At 52.1% G+C, this 11,735-nt stretch overlaps 4 protein-coding genes across 7 annotated transcripts; 2 read left to right on the top strand and 2 right to left on the bottom strand.

The window, feature by feature from the left end:
* Positions 1-2,274: 2,274 nt before the first annotated feature.
* On the bottom strand, positions 2,275-4,407 carry H257_17124 (hypothetical protein). The gene has a single exon (XM_009845791.1). It carries the CDS (start codon positions 4,380-4,382, stop codon positions 2,793-2,795), a length of 1,590 nt encoding a protein of 529 aa, XP_009844093.1. The 5' UTR covers positions 4,383-4,407; the 3' UTR covers positions 2,275-2,792.
* A 1,949-nt stretch (positions 4,408-6,356) lies between these two features.
* H257_17123 (hypothetical protein) lies at positions 6,357-7,148 on the top strand. Its single transcript, XM_009845790.1, has one exon. The coding sequence runs from the start codon at positions 6,402-6,404 to the stop codon at positions 6,777-6,779; it is 378 nt and encodes a 125-aa protein (XP_009844092.1). The 5' UTR covers positions 6,357-6,401; the 3' UTR covers positions 6,780-7,148.
* Positions 7,149-7,827: 679 nt separating this feature from the next.
* H257_17122 (hypothetical protein) lies at positions 7,828-9,360 on the top strand (the record flags this gene model as incomplete). Its single annotated transcript, XM_009845789.1, has 1 exon — positions 7,828-9,360. One exon carries the CDS (start codon positions 7,828-7,830, stop codon positions 9,358-9,360), a length of 1,533 nt encoding a protein of 510 aa, XP_009844091.1.
* A 346-nt stretch (positions 9,361-9,706) lies between these two features.
* H257_17121 (hypothetical protein) lies at positions 9,707-11,735 on the bottom strand. Of its 4 annotated transcripts, XM_009845785.1 has the most exons (6): positions 11,541-11,735; positions 11,370-11,486; positions 10,937-11,313; positions 10,654-10,885; positions 10,098-10,271; positions 9,707-10,047 (listed from the first exon to the last, which is right to left on the bottom strand). In XM_009845785.1, the coding sequence occupies exons 1-6, from the start codon at positions 11,684-11,686 to the stop codon at positions 9,819-9,821; spliced, it is 1,275 nt and encodes a 424-aa protein (XP_009844087.1). In that variant the 5' UTR covers positions 11,687-11,735; the 3' UTR covers positions 9,707-9,818. The 4 variants fall into 4 exon arrangements, with proteins under 4 accessions (XP_009844087.1, XP_009844089.1, XP_009844088.1 ...); XM_009845787.1 differs by having other exon boundaries at positions 11,370-11,735; XM_009845786.1 differs by having other exon boundaries at positions 9,707-10,271.

The following is an 11,735-nucleotide window of genomic DNA, read 5'->3' as shown; positions in this document are numbered from 1 at the left end:
GCGTTGGCTGTCAAGGTCCACGAATTCGTCGAATTTCGATGCACTGGCGTGGCGGCTGCCTCGTGGCGTTTCGTTGGGACAGAGGCTTTGGCTTCGTGCGGTGGCATGGCCATGGGAGGTGTTGGAGCCGCACCTTTACCGACGTGTGCTTCAACGGTAGCGATACGTAGGCCATGTGCCTTGTTGATGGCATCTAGTTCGAGGAGCACAGCTGTTGCTGCGCAATGATGTCGATCGCACGTGTGCCTAGCCCTTGGTGCGGTGTTTCGACCACGGCTTCGTGTGGGCGACCAATGGATGCCGCCCACGCCAAGAGATTTCCAACGGTGAAACCAGCGGCGTTTGCCGCTTGCGCAAGCCTAGCCACAGCAGGGCCATGGGGACACGTCCACATCAAGAACGTTAAGTGCCACATCAACGTCGTCATCAATATGTCTAGCACCGCTTGATCCACAAGTTGGGGTTTGCCAGCCCAACACAGTTTTGGAAGGCCACGGCTTGGACACGAGCGACAGCAAAGCGGGATCCCGAATCGAGTGGTGAAAGGTCAGGTACGACAACATTGCCGGTGGGAGTCCAGCCGCTCAACATCTTTGCAATCTTCTGGTCTTCTGCTGATGTGTTGAAAATATACGCGAAAGCCTTGTTTGTCGATGATAGATTCCGCGCTCCACGATCAAATATGCATTGCGCACTCAAGCCGCTGTGGCCATTGGCATGCTGGGCACCTCCGCGTCGAAAGCTGTGTGACGTGAGTTCGTGCGTTAGCCCCGACGGTACGACAATCCTCTTTAACAGTCGATTCATGTAGGCATGAACACCCGGATCGGCCGCGACATTCGCCGCTTGTGGCGGGTCTTCAGTGCACGACGTCAACGCCACCAAAGGGTCAAGAAGGGAAAGCAGTGGCGTTCCAGGTCCGATGGTGATCGCTTCGGCTGTCACAACTTGAGGAACGTTCGACAACATGGCGACTGATGGGGTAGCTTGAGTAAGTAGAGCTAATGCGATGGATATCAGCGGCCTCGTGTACGGGTTTTGGTCAAGATAGAGCGCAAGCCGCTGCTCCTCGGACGTCTTCATGCACACGAAACCAATCGTGAGTACAGATCCCGAAGACACAGCGAGCTGTTGGCGTTGGACAAGGGAAAGGTCTGAAGCACGGCCAAAGCAATTCCACAGCAGGACGAGCATAGCAGCATCTTGATAATCCTTTGAACTCTGAACGTTGTGATGCAGCCACTGAGCAAGTCTTGCTTCATGCAAGCCTCGGCTTTCTTCACAACAACGCCACCATGTTCACGCTTCAAACAATGACGCTCAAGCATGCATGCCATCTTTTGCAGTCGTTCTTCGAGTGACACGCGTAGTGATGGATTTTTCTCCAGCAGCCAGTTCTTGGTCTGTCTGTAGTATTGCATTACAGTAGACTTTGCCAACTTACGGCCGCGTTAAAGGCAAGGTAAATACCATACTAGTCCATTGCTACCTCAAACACCGATGCCGTCGCATCCTGGGCAATGCAAGCCAACAGATGCTCGAACGGGACGTTTTCGGAGGCACCCACCGTTTAAACGCATTGAGTGCGTTGATGCGAGCCCTGGCAGTCTTCGCAGGCACAAGGTCGCGTAGGCTCATGATGCTGCAGGTAATCGGATGGTTGGGTACCAGTTACACTTACTGTTAAGATATACTTCGAAGTACTACGGATTGGTAATTTAGGTTGTGTGAAAACAGGACAAAGTCCTGAATGTCGGAATGTGAATCATTTCCAGTCAAATACTCGATCACAACTAGTTTGAATGCAAGGTGTGATATTTCAGATTCCATTCCGACAAAATTTGTCAGAATGTGTTGGAACCGACACAATAACAGTAGCCCTAACCCTAATTCGTGTTTATTGGTCAAAATTATATACTTCGAAGTACTAGTAGGATTGATTTTTAGTACCATATGATTGGTAGAAGGAGGAAACTGAGGTCATTAGTTGGCTAAAATTAGGCATACAAATACTAAGTGAGGTCGGAATATTGATCATATTCATCGGTAGAGACCGTTCGCCGAATCTGCCGAAAATTCCAAATCTAGCTTGAAAACACAATATTAGTGGTGACAAATCGACGAACTCGCTGTGTATGGGGTCGTCATGGTGCCAGCATGGTCAACCTTCGTCCCAATCATCATCGCTACTTCGAAGTACTACGTAGTATATCATATTGTGATTTGTTGTTGATGGTGGGTCGCTTAGAAACAGCGCAAGTTTTAATCCACCTGCATGTGTCGAGAGTACAACATTACAGCATACACGTAGCTCTATGAAGTGGCCCCGTCGAGTCTGGAGCACCATTAGCAGCGACACTTGGTGAACAGTCTTCAGTGACGACTCTTCACGAAGTGTTGCTACAAAGACGGACCCACCAGTCTTACAAATACGTCGACGATGCAAAGGACCCAGAGGAAGGTGGTCCGTCGTGCTTCGTGAGTTGGGCTCCCACTGGACCGAGTGCGAGAACGTGTACCACTTGTACCAGGCCTTCCTCACAGGCTCCATCAACGACGTTGCGACACTGAACGTTGGCGTCAGGACTATGCTACCAAGGGTAATTGTTGAATCTGTACTTTGCAGGCAGCGACCGCATGCTGTCCGAGTACCGCGCAATGGAGTCAGTACCAACCGAACACTGCCCTAGTGCTTGATTGACTTGGCCCGACGACGACGTGTGCCCATGTCAGTCGAAGATCTCGTCCTGTAACTTCACGCAACATTATTCATAATTCCTGCCAGCACGGTTCTAAACTTGTTCGTGGACCTCCTGGACATTGTTCTTGGCTGTTTCCTTGGCGCGGTACGCGTCAGCCTTGGCTTCGAGGAACGCATGCCACTTGGCGCGGCCGCCCTTCTTGAAGTACCACCAGTAAAAGCCCAGCACGGTGGCGACCACGCCCACGCAGATGATCACGCCGAACACCACGGCCACAGTCTCGCCCTGGAAGAGGTAGGTCAGACCTAGGAGCACCCCAGGCCCGACGATGAAGAGCAGCACCAGGAACAGCGCCGCCACGGCCGGCCACCGCGCGCTGTAGTAGGCCAATCGACGCGCCCACTGCAGGATGGGGTACCGGGTCATGGGGACGGGGTAGAAGAGGAGGATGCCCCACATGTTGAACCAAAAGTGCACGAGCGCGATGGCGACGGCGTCCGACTGCCCAGACACCCACGACGCCAGCATGGCCGTGACGGTCGTGCCCAAGTTGGCGCCGATGACGATGGGGTAGACCTGCTCGAGGGACACGAGCCCGAGCCCGGCCATGGGAGTGAGTGTGGACGTGACCACCGTGGACGAGTGCACGCAGAACGTGATGGCCGTGCCGATAATGATGTTGAGGTACCCGTTGAAGTTGAGCATCTTGCGGATGAGGTTCTGGGCAGATCCGCGGAACAGCTTGGTCAGCATGTGTACCAACGACACCAGTGAAAACACGAGCATGCAAAACCCGATGGTCACGCAGATTCCACCCGCGGTCGCGTTGGACATGCTATTGTCCTTGATGCTGTCGTAGAACATGCCCGCCTTCATGAAAACCGCCTGATCGCACGAGACTTTCCCAGTTGACACCTTCTCGATCATGGACCGGTCCGACTTTACGATCAGATCCGAGAGGGGATTGACCACGGCGTCGGTTGGGGACTTGAAATCAAAACTTGTCTTGCCGCCTGTCATGGCCAGCGACAGCAGCTCCAGGGGGTGGAAGAGCAGCTCGATGGGAAACAGCACGATCACCGACCAGATGTTGTACATGTCGTGGACGGTGGCAGCCGCCATGGCGCGCTCAAATTGATCACGCTTGCCCACCTGGGCGAACGCGACCATGATGCACGTGATGCACGTGCCGACGTTGGCCCCCATGATGATGGGCACCCCCTGGCGCACCGTCAGCCCCTTGGCCCCCACCAGTGCCACCGTGATGGACGTGACCGTTCCCGACGAGTGCAGCAACGCGGTGGCCACCACCCCCACCATGAGCCCCGCCACGGGGTTGTGGGCAAACTCAAATGCCGACTTGGCTTCGCACCCGAGAAGCAGCGAGAACGACTCGCCGATCACCTTGACCGACACCATGAAAAAGTACAGGGACGTCAGCGCCAAACAAAAGTAGAACACGCCCCAGAAGATCTTGAGCGGCAGCGGCATCGACGAGAACGTCGTGTCCACCTCCACACCGGCTTCTTCCAGCTGGTGGATGTACGCGACTTGGTCGTCCAAGGCAACAGTCGTGTCCATCTTGAGCTCGTTGTAGTCAGCGTGAGGCGTTGGTGTCGACATGGTTGATAGCTCGCAATTGGAAAATTGAAGTGGAACCAAATCTTTATTGCAGCTCATGGTTTTGGAATTGGACAAACTGTGGTAGTGTGGTAGATTCATAGATGTAGAAACTTGAATAGACACGAATGTTCAACTTTGAAATTTGATGCACGTGTCGAACGTTGGATTGCCTCCGACCACCTGAAAATACTCGAATGACAGGTCGTTGTTTGCTTCCAAATGATGCCATACCGGTGCAACCAAATAAGTGTGTAGTTTAACGGCGGGGACCATGCAATGGAAGTACATATGTATGTCCTATTTATTCATCGAGTTGTTGAAGTAATCCTTCGGTAGCATTGGCATTTCATGTCACAACAAGCGAAAGCCTGAACAGCACACTGCAAAGCACACCCAGAACTATCAACGGGCCTATCGCCGGACCGAACCGGCGTGTAGATTCCAAAGCTCTTGGACTTGCAAACTTCTCCGTGCGTGCGGTTGAGTTCGCACCCATTCAAGCATGAAAGATTCACCATAGTGGAATGCATATATTAAGTAAGGTATTCTGAATGTCAGAATCGAAGTTGGAATGTCACATTTCTCAGGTTGGCGAAAGTTTCAAGGATACAGTAGTACTTCAGTACCGTTTGGTTTAGGGTTAGGAACAGCGTCAACCGAAGTAAGTTTCCACAGGCAGACCATGCACACTTAATCGAGGGCCACCCCTAGAGTTAGTATACTGTATACTCGTGATTCCATGAATATGCTTTAACACCCTTGGTAACACGAGTTTTGTCTTCGTCCTTCTCGCCCCGACAATCTGCAAATTGCCCTCACGAGTACAGTACTACAAGTATTCCCATCTGAGCGGTTACAGTAACCCGCTAAGGATGGACCAGATTTCCGAAGTCGTACTGTACACTTACTAGTAATGTTTCTACATACTACGAACACTACGTAATACGTATTAGTTGAACTGTATTAAATACTACTATTCCGTCGTTATCTGACTTCGTAGTATACTGTATGCGTCAAACTTCGCGTGTCAAAATTCACTACTGTACAAAAACCAAGTTTACAATTTTCAACGACCATTTTTTGGCAATTGACATGGATATTTGCCGTGCAAAGGCAGCGTTGGCGGTGCGTTGCAGAGTAAACTGATCCAATGCGTGGCGTAGTTAGCGTTGTTGGCGTGACTACAGCGCTCATGCCGTTGTAATATGTTCCGCAGCGAAAGCAGACCAATTAGCAAGCTGGCATCACCGTTTGCAAAGTCAACGCTAGGAGTCGAAATTGCACGCCGGCCGGCGGCGGGCTATCATCCAGCGAGCTTGCTGTCCACCAGGTTCAGAACGATGGACATGAGGCTGCAATTGTTCTGAACCTGGTCCACAGCAGCCTCGATGGGCGATGGCTGGTCTACTATCAGCAATACCCACTGCTGTGTTTCTGTTGGCTTTGAAAGGGTGATGACACACACCGACCACGACCATGTTGAACGCGCATGTATTGCCGCTTAACGACTGACGACTTGAGGTGAACTTTGCAACCTCCTTGGGCGTGTGAAGAATGTAAAGTAATGAATGGCACGAGAGGAGATATCACGGATAACCTGCAAATATTCTTGCGTCATATCATATCCCTCGTCGTCGTGGGATGTCCCATCAACTTGTATCTTTATTGTATTTTCAGATTCAAAAATCTACATTAAATACTGAAAACAAGATAGATAGTGCTGCCGAATTTTCATTCCTTGAACAGAGGTAGTACTACTAGTTAGTACTGGTATATGAGAGGAGTGTGAACTACTTACTAGTACAGTACTGTAAGTAGTTGACTTCTGCCTTGGATTCATTCAGTTGATTACCCAAAGCAGAGTCTTCATTTCTGATTGCCAGTTGACGATTGTCAAGTCTATTGCACAGGCGCACTATATAGCGATTGTTTGGTGTTCAAAGTACTCGAGTCAGGTACCACTGTTCATGTAACACTTATTAGTAGTAGTATAGAGTAGTTCACGTTGGTTATTATGCCTATAAGGTTGAAGGAACATTTGCCAATTAGTAACATATAGCCCCTAGAAGGAACTCTATGCGTTCGTACCTCCGCGACGTGACGGGGCAGGCCAGCGGCAAGTCTCGTCGATGTGTGCTGTGCCACGCAAAGGAGAAATCCCCCGCCTGTGTATGCGACTCGTACTTGTGTCTTGCATGTATAGCGCTGTGGAAATCAGAAGCCAACGCCCTTGGCTGCAACTGCCACGCGAACAGGCGAAGGGAAATCGCAACTGAGCCCATCTCGCCAGTGCCAGTCGAGACGACGAACGATGCTCCCTCATACAAGCCCCAACCCATTGTCGTATGGAAGTCGATCCAGTTTGTTCCTCTGGAGCCGCCAAGAGCAGTGCACAACAAGGGACCACCTACGCTCTTGGGAAGGTTCGCCATCAAGGAAACGTCGACGTATTAGCTTCAACAGCGGATTGCGGAGCACTTCACCGCGAGGGACTGCTCTACATCCCCGTCGAGCTCCAAAGTGTACACCTTCCTATGATGTACCACATACGAGCTGTGGGCGACGCCAACCTCGTTCACCGGAAACCCAGCAATGTACTCCCATAGCAGTGGCTGTCGGGTAGCTGGAGTGCCGCCACAAGCATGTAAGCAAGTCGCCGAAAATCAATGTTGCGTGTGGAAGGGAGTCGATATTGACAATGAGAGGGTGGATATATGCTAACGTTAGTATTAATTAGCGTTGGACCATAACTAGTGTCCGACGGAAGCTAGCTTTCATGGTGACAGGTTGCTAGGAGGGTAACATACCGGTAGACTTCTTGACCCATGTAGATCTCGTTTAAAACTACCTTAAGTATTACTAGTACTTCGAAGTAGTAGGGAGGGTGCAGACAAGTTACAAAGCACCGAAGGACCAAGATCCAAGCGAGCGGCCAATGTGGATAAGAGTGTACAGTACATTCGACTATACTCGTGTTAAGTATACCGTTGAATCTCTAGACTTTTTGGCACGTGTACGACAGACAGTTCAATAAATATACCAATGAATCTCTGGATTTGTTTGGTACGTACGATGTCGTGACACTCGGTTTCATACACATGACGTATGCACACGATGGAGGATTGCTTGAACCTTGATTACAGTAATGTAATGAGAATACTGTAGTCGTTAGAAAGCAGCTCAGCATAAAGTGGAATATCAGTAGTCCTCTGAGCTCATACTCACCTGCACCAGTAGAACCTCCCGACGCTAGAAAAGCTTGCAGTTCTCGTATCGACTCCAATTACAATACCTTTAAGCTCAAGGAAAATCGAAACATTCCCGAGTCCGCTATACATGTCATTTGTATCTCGTCATGATCAACAAGCTCGAATGTGCCCTTGCGACATCTTCGACCACATTCCTCTTGCACTACGACATGTGTCTTGTAGATTCGTTCGAATCCTTGGCCATTAGATATCGACACCTTCCACTTCAGTTTTCCAATTGCGAGCTATCAACCATGTCGACACCAACGCCTCACGCTGACTACAACGAGCTCAAGAAGGACACGACTGTTGCCTTGGACGACCAAGTCGCGTACATCCACCAGCTGGAAGAAGCCGGTGTGGAGGTGGACACGACGTTCTCGTCGATGCCGCTGCCGCTCAAGATCTTCTGGGGCGTGTTCTACTTTTGTTTGGCGCTGACGTCCCTGTACTTTTTCATGGTGTCGGTCAAGGTGATCGGCGAGTCGTTCTCGCTGCTTCTCGGGTGCGAAGCCAAGTCGGCATTTGAGTTTGCCCACAACCCCGTGGCGGGGCTCATGGTGGGGGTGGTGGCCACCGCGTTGCTGCACTCGTCGGGGACGGTCACGTCCATCACGGTGGCACTGGTGGGGGCCAAGGGGCTGACGGTGCGCCAGGGGGTGCCCATCATCATGGGGGCCAACGTCGGCACGTGCATCACGTGCATCATGGTCGCGTTCGCCCAGGTGGGCAAGCGTGATCAATTTGAGCGCGCCATGGCGGCTGCCACCGTCCACGACATGTACAACATCTGGTCGGTGATCGTGTTGTTCCCTATCGAGCTGCTCTTCCACCCCCTGGAGCTGCTGTCGCTGGCCATGACAGGTGGCAAGACCAGCTTCCACTTCAAGTCCCCAACCGGCGCCGTGGTCAATCCCCTCTCAAACCTGATCGTAAAGTCGGACCGGTCCATGATTCAAAAGGTATCAACTGGGAAAGTCTCGTGCGATCAGGCGGTTTTCATGAAGGCGGGCATGTTCTACGACAGCGTCAAGGACAATAGCATGTCCAACGCGACCGCGGGTGGAATCTGCGTGACCATCGGGTTTTGCATGCTCGTGTTTTCACTGGTGTCGTTGGTACACATGCTGACCAAGCTGTTCCGCGGATCTGCCCAGAACCTCATCCGCAAGATGCTCAACTTCAACGGGTACCTCAACATCATTATCGGCACGGCCATCACGTTCTGCGTGCACTCGTCCACGGTGGTCACGTCCACACTCACTCCCATGGCCGGGCTCGGGCTCGTGTCCCTCGAGCAGGTCTACCCCATCGTCATCGGCGCCAACTTGGGCACGACCGTCACGGCCATGCTGGCGTCGTGGGTGTCTGGGCAGTCGGACGCCGTCGCCATCGCGCTCGTGCACTTTTGGTTCAACATGTGGGGCATCCTCCTCTTCTACCCCGTCCCCATGACCCGGTACCCCATCCTGCAGTGGGCGCGTCGATTGGCCTACTACAGCGCGCGGTGGCCGGCCGTGGCGGCGCTGTTCCTGGTGCTGCTCTTCATCGTCGGGCCTGGGGTGCTTCTAGGTCTGACCTACCTCTTCCAGGGCGAGACTGTGGCCGTGGTGTTCGGCGTGATCATCTGCGTGGGCGTGGTCGCCACCGTGCTGGGCTTTTACTGGTGGTACTTCAAGAAGGGCGGCCGCGCCAAGTGGCATGCGTTCCTCGAAGCCAAGGCTGACGCGTACCACGCCAAGGAAACAGCCAAGAACAATGTCCAGGAGGTCCACGAACAAGTTTAGAACCGTGCTGGCAGGAATTATGATTAATGTTGCTTCGCGCGTAATACATACCACATTGCAAGGAGTAATATTGTCCTTTTACCCAAAATTTGGACTTTTGTGCTGATTCGCGAAATCTATCGATCGATTCTTTGAATTGTGACTGTATAGTAAGTATGTAAAAATCGTGCAGTGGCACACTATTTCAATGTTTCATTGGCCGAGAAGTGGATTTGATTGGCTATTTGATTAGTGATCTGGGTTTTGATTGGTCGATCGATTGTCTGCCGATTTGGTGATTCTGCTCATTCGATGGAGCACCCCACTGCAATTTCGAATCGACTTGACCATATGTACACCAACAACACTCGGGTTCACATGCTACATACAAATAAATGGATGTACTATAGTTCAGTTACGCCGCCAATACCGCCCCGTGTCCATACCTCAACCGAGCCAAGAGTCGATTGCTACTACTACTAGTACTTTTCTGTCCCCCATCGGGGCGTTGGAACTGCAGCACCAGCGGCCTCCTGGCATCCTTGAGCTCCCATATAGTGTGCTGCAGACCGGCGTACTCGGCCGTGCTGCCATTCACGGCCACCAGTCGGTCCCCGGGCTTCACGTGCGGAAACAGCTGGCCAAATGCATCGGAGACGGCGACCACGACCAGCAGGACCTTGTGGCTCGTGGCGTCCATGGGCAGTCCTTCCAAGGTCAATCCAATGTGCCCAGTGTACGAAACGGTGAGGTCGTACAGAAAGTGGTGGCCATGGGGATGTGGTTTGGTCGGTTTTGTGGGAGGGACCAGTGACAGCGTTAGCATGGCCACACATCGATACGAACAGCCACCCCCCCACTCATTGTCCACTTGGGTACACTCGACGGACGATGACGTGGAGCTCTCTGCGTCGTCTGTGGGGATATCCACCCTACAGGAAGTATACAGTATATGTGACACCGTGAAACCACATCATGCCACACACGTTCGTCGCAACCTGTGTTTGGACTATATCATACAATATGTGACACCGTTGAACCACCTCATATGGTCCAGCCGATTCGAAAGTGCTCAATAACCAAATCGGCAGACAATCGATATTTTATTCGACCAATTCAAACCCAGATCAAGAATCAAGTAGCCAATCAAATCCACTCTTCGACACATTGAATTAGTGTACGAAGTTTACATAAGTCGATCGATCGATTTGATTTGGCGAATCAGCACAAAAACGTCCAAATTTTGGGTAAATGGACAATACACATACCCACTACTGAAACTAGAAAATACTTCGAATCAGTACATATTTGTACCTGTGGTGTGGCTCACAAGATGATCGCATCGACTCGAGCGCGGCGAGGACGGCGTCGTTGGCGGCCTGCGCGGACACCGTCCGCCCCGAGTCCAAGTCCTTGACGCCCAGAGACCGCTCCAGCGCATGCAGGGGCAGCGGCATGGGCATCGCTAGATGCTGTTCGTAGTATACATGGAACAAAGATGGCCGGTGAAGCACTTCAGCGTCGAGTGTGAACGACCCCACTGCACCTACATACACACACTTGTTCTTTAGCAACGCAAGATGAGCGAGGCACCTACCTGGAGGCACCAAGAACGTCTTGGACAGTTGCTGTGAGATGGGTTGAGGTGAATGGACGTCCACGATGCGGATGCGGTCGAGGGCGCTGTGGTCCATGGGCGCGTGAAATGAAAGCTTGAGCGGCGTCTGGAACGTGTGGACGTCGGTGTGGGTGTGGAGGAGGTACCCCGTCGATTGCATGTGTCGATGGAAGATGGACCAGCAGCGCTGTACTTGGTCGTTGTGGGTCAACTGTTCCGTGTGTTGAAGCAAACTCCGCGCATGCACAATGCGCGGGAAGAGAAGGTCCATGTCGCCGCAGTACCCAAAGCGGTTGAACGAGACATCGGCGCCGCGACGAAGCAGGTCATGAAGGACATCCTCGGCCCCCGTGGCGCTGTAGTAGGACATGATGATCACATTCCAAGCGAGGGGCGCGAGTGGTGAACGTACCACGCATAATGCACGCAACTCCAACCCCGCAGGTCTATGTGGTTGATATCGCAGCCGGCATCGGCCAAGATCACGTACATCTGCATGCGAGTTGCCGTATCTTGCTTGATGGCAAGCCTACAAGACATGGTGATGTCGAGAAGTGGAGGGAGATTGTGCATCGTTCGTTACTGCAGCAGGTTGCGACCCTTCTTGTCAATGTAGCGAACGTCCACGGACTTCTCGATGGTCAGACGGATCCCTTCTACATGGCCATGGCGGATGGAGTGCACCAGCATCTTTATGAGGGCCGCGTGAAGGAGCGACTGCATCCCCATGTTGTCCCAAAGCCGACCTGGTGTGGCTTCAACAAAAACCCAATTTCAA

Source organism: Aphanomyces astaci (genome assembly GCF_000520075.1).
Source record: "Aphanomyces astaci strain APO3 unplaced genomic scaffold supercont1.98, whole genome shotgun sequence".
NCBI classification, from domain to species: Eukaryota; Oomycota; class Saprolegniomycetes; order Saprolegniales; family Verrucalvaceae; genus Aphanomyces; species Aphanomyces astaci.
Note: the sequence above shows the minus strand (reverse complement) of the source record. Positions and strands in the feature narration are given on the sequence as shown.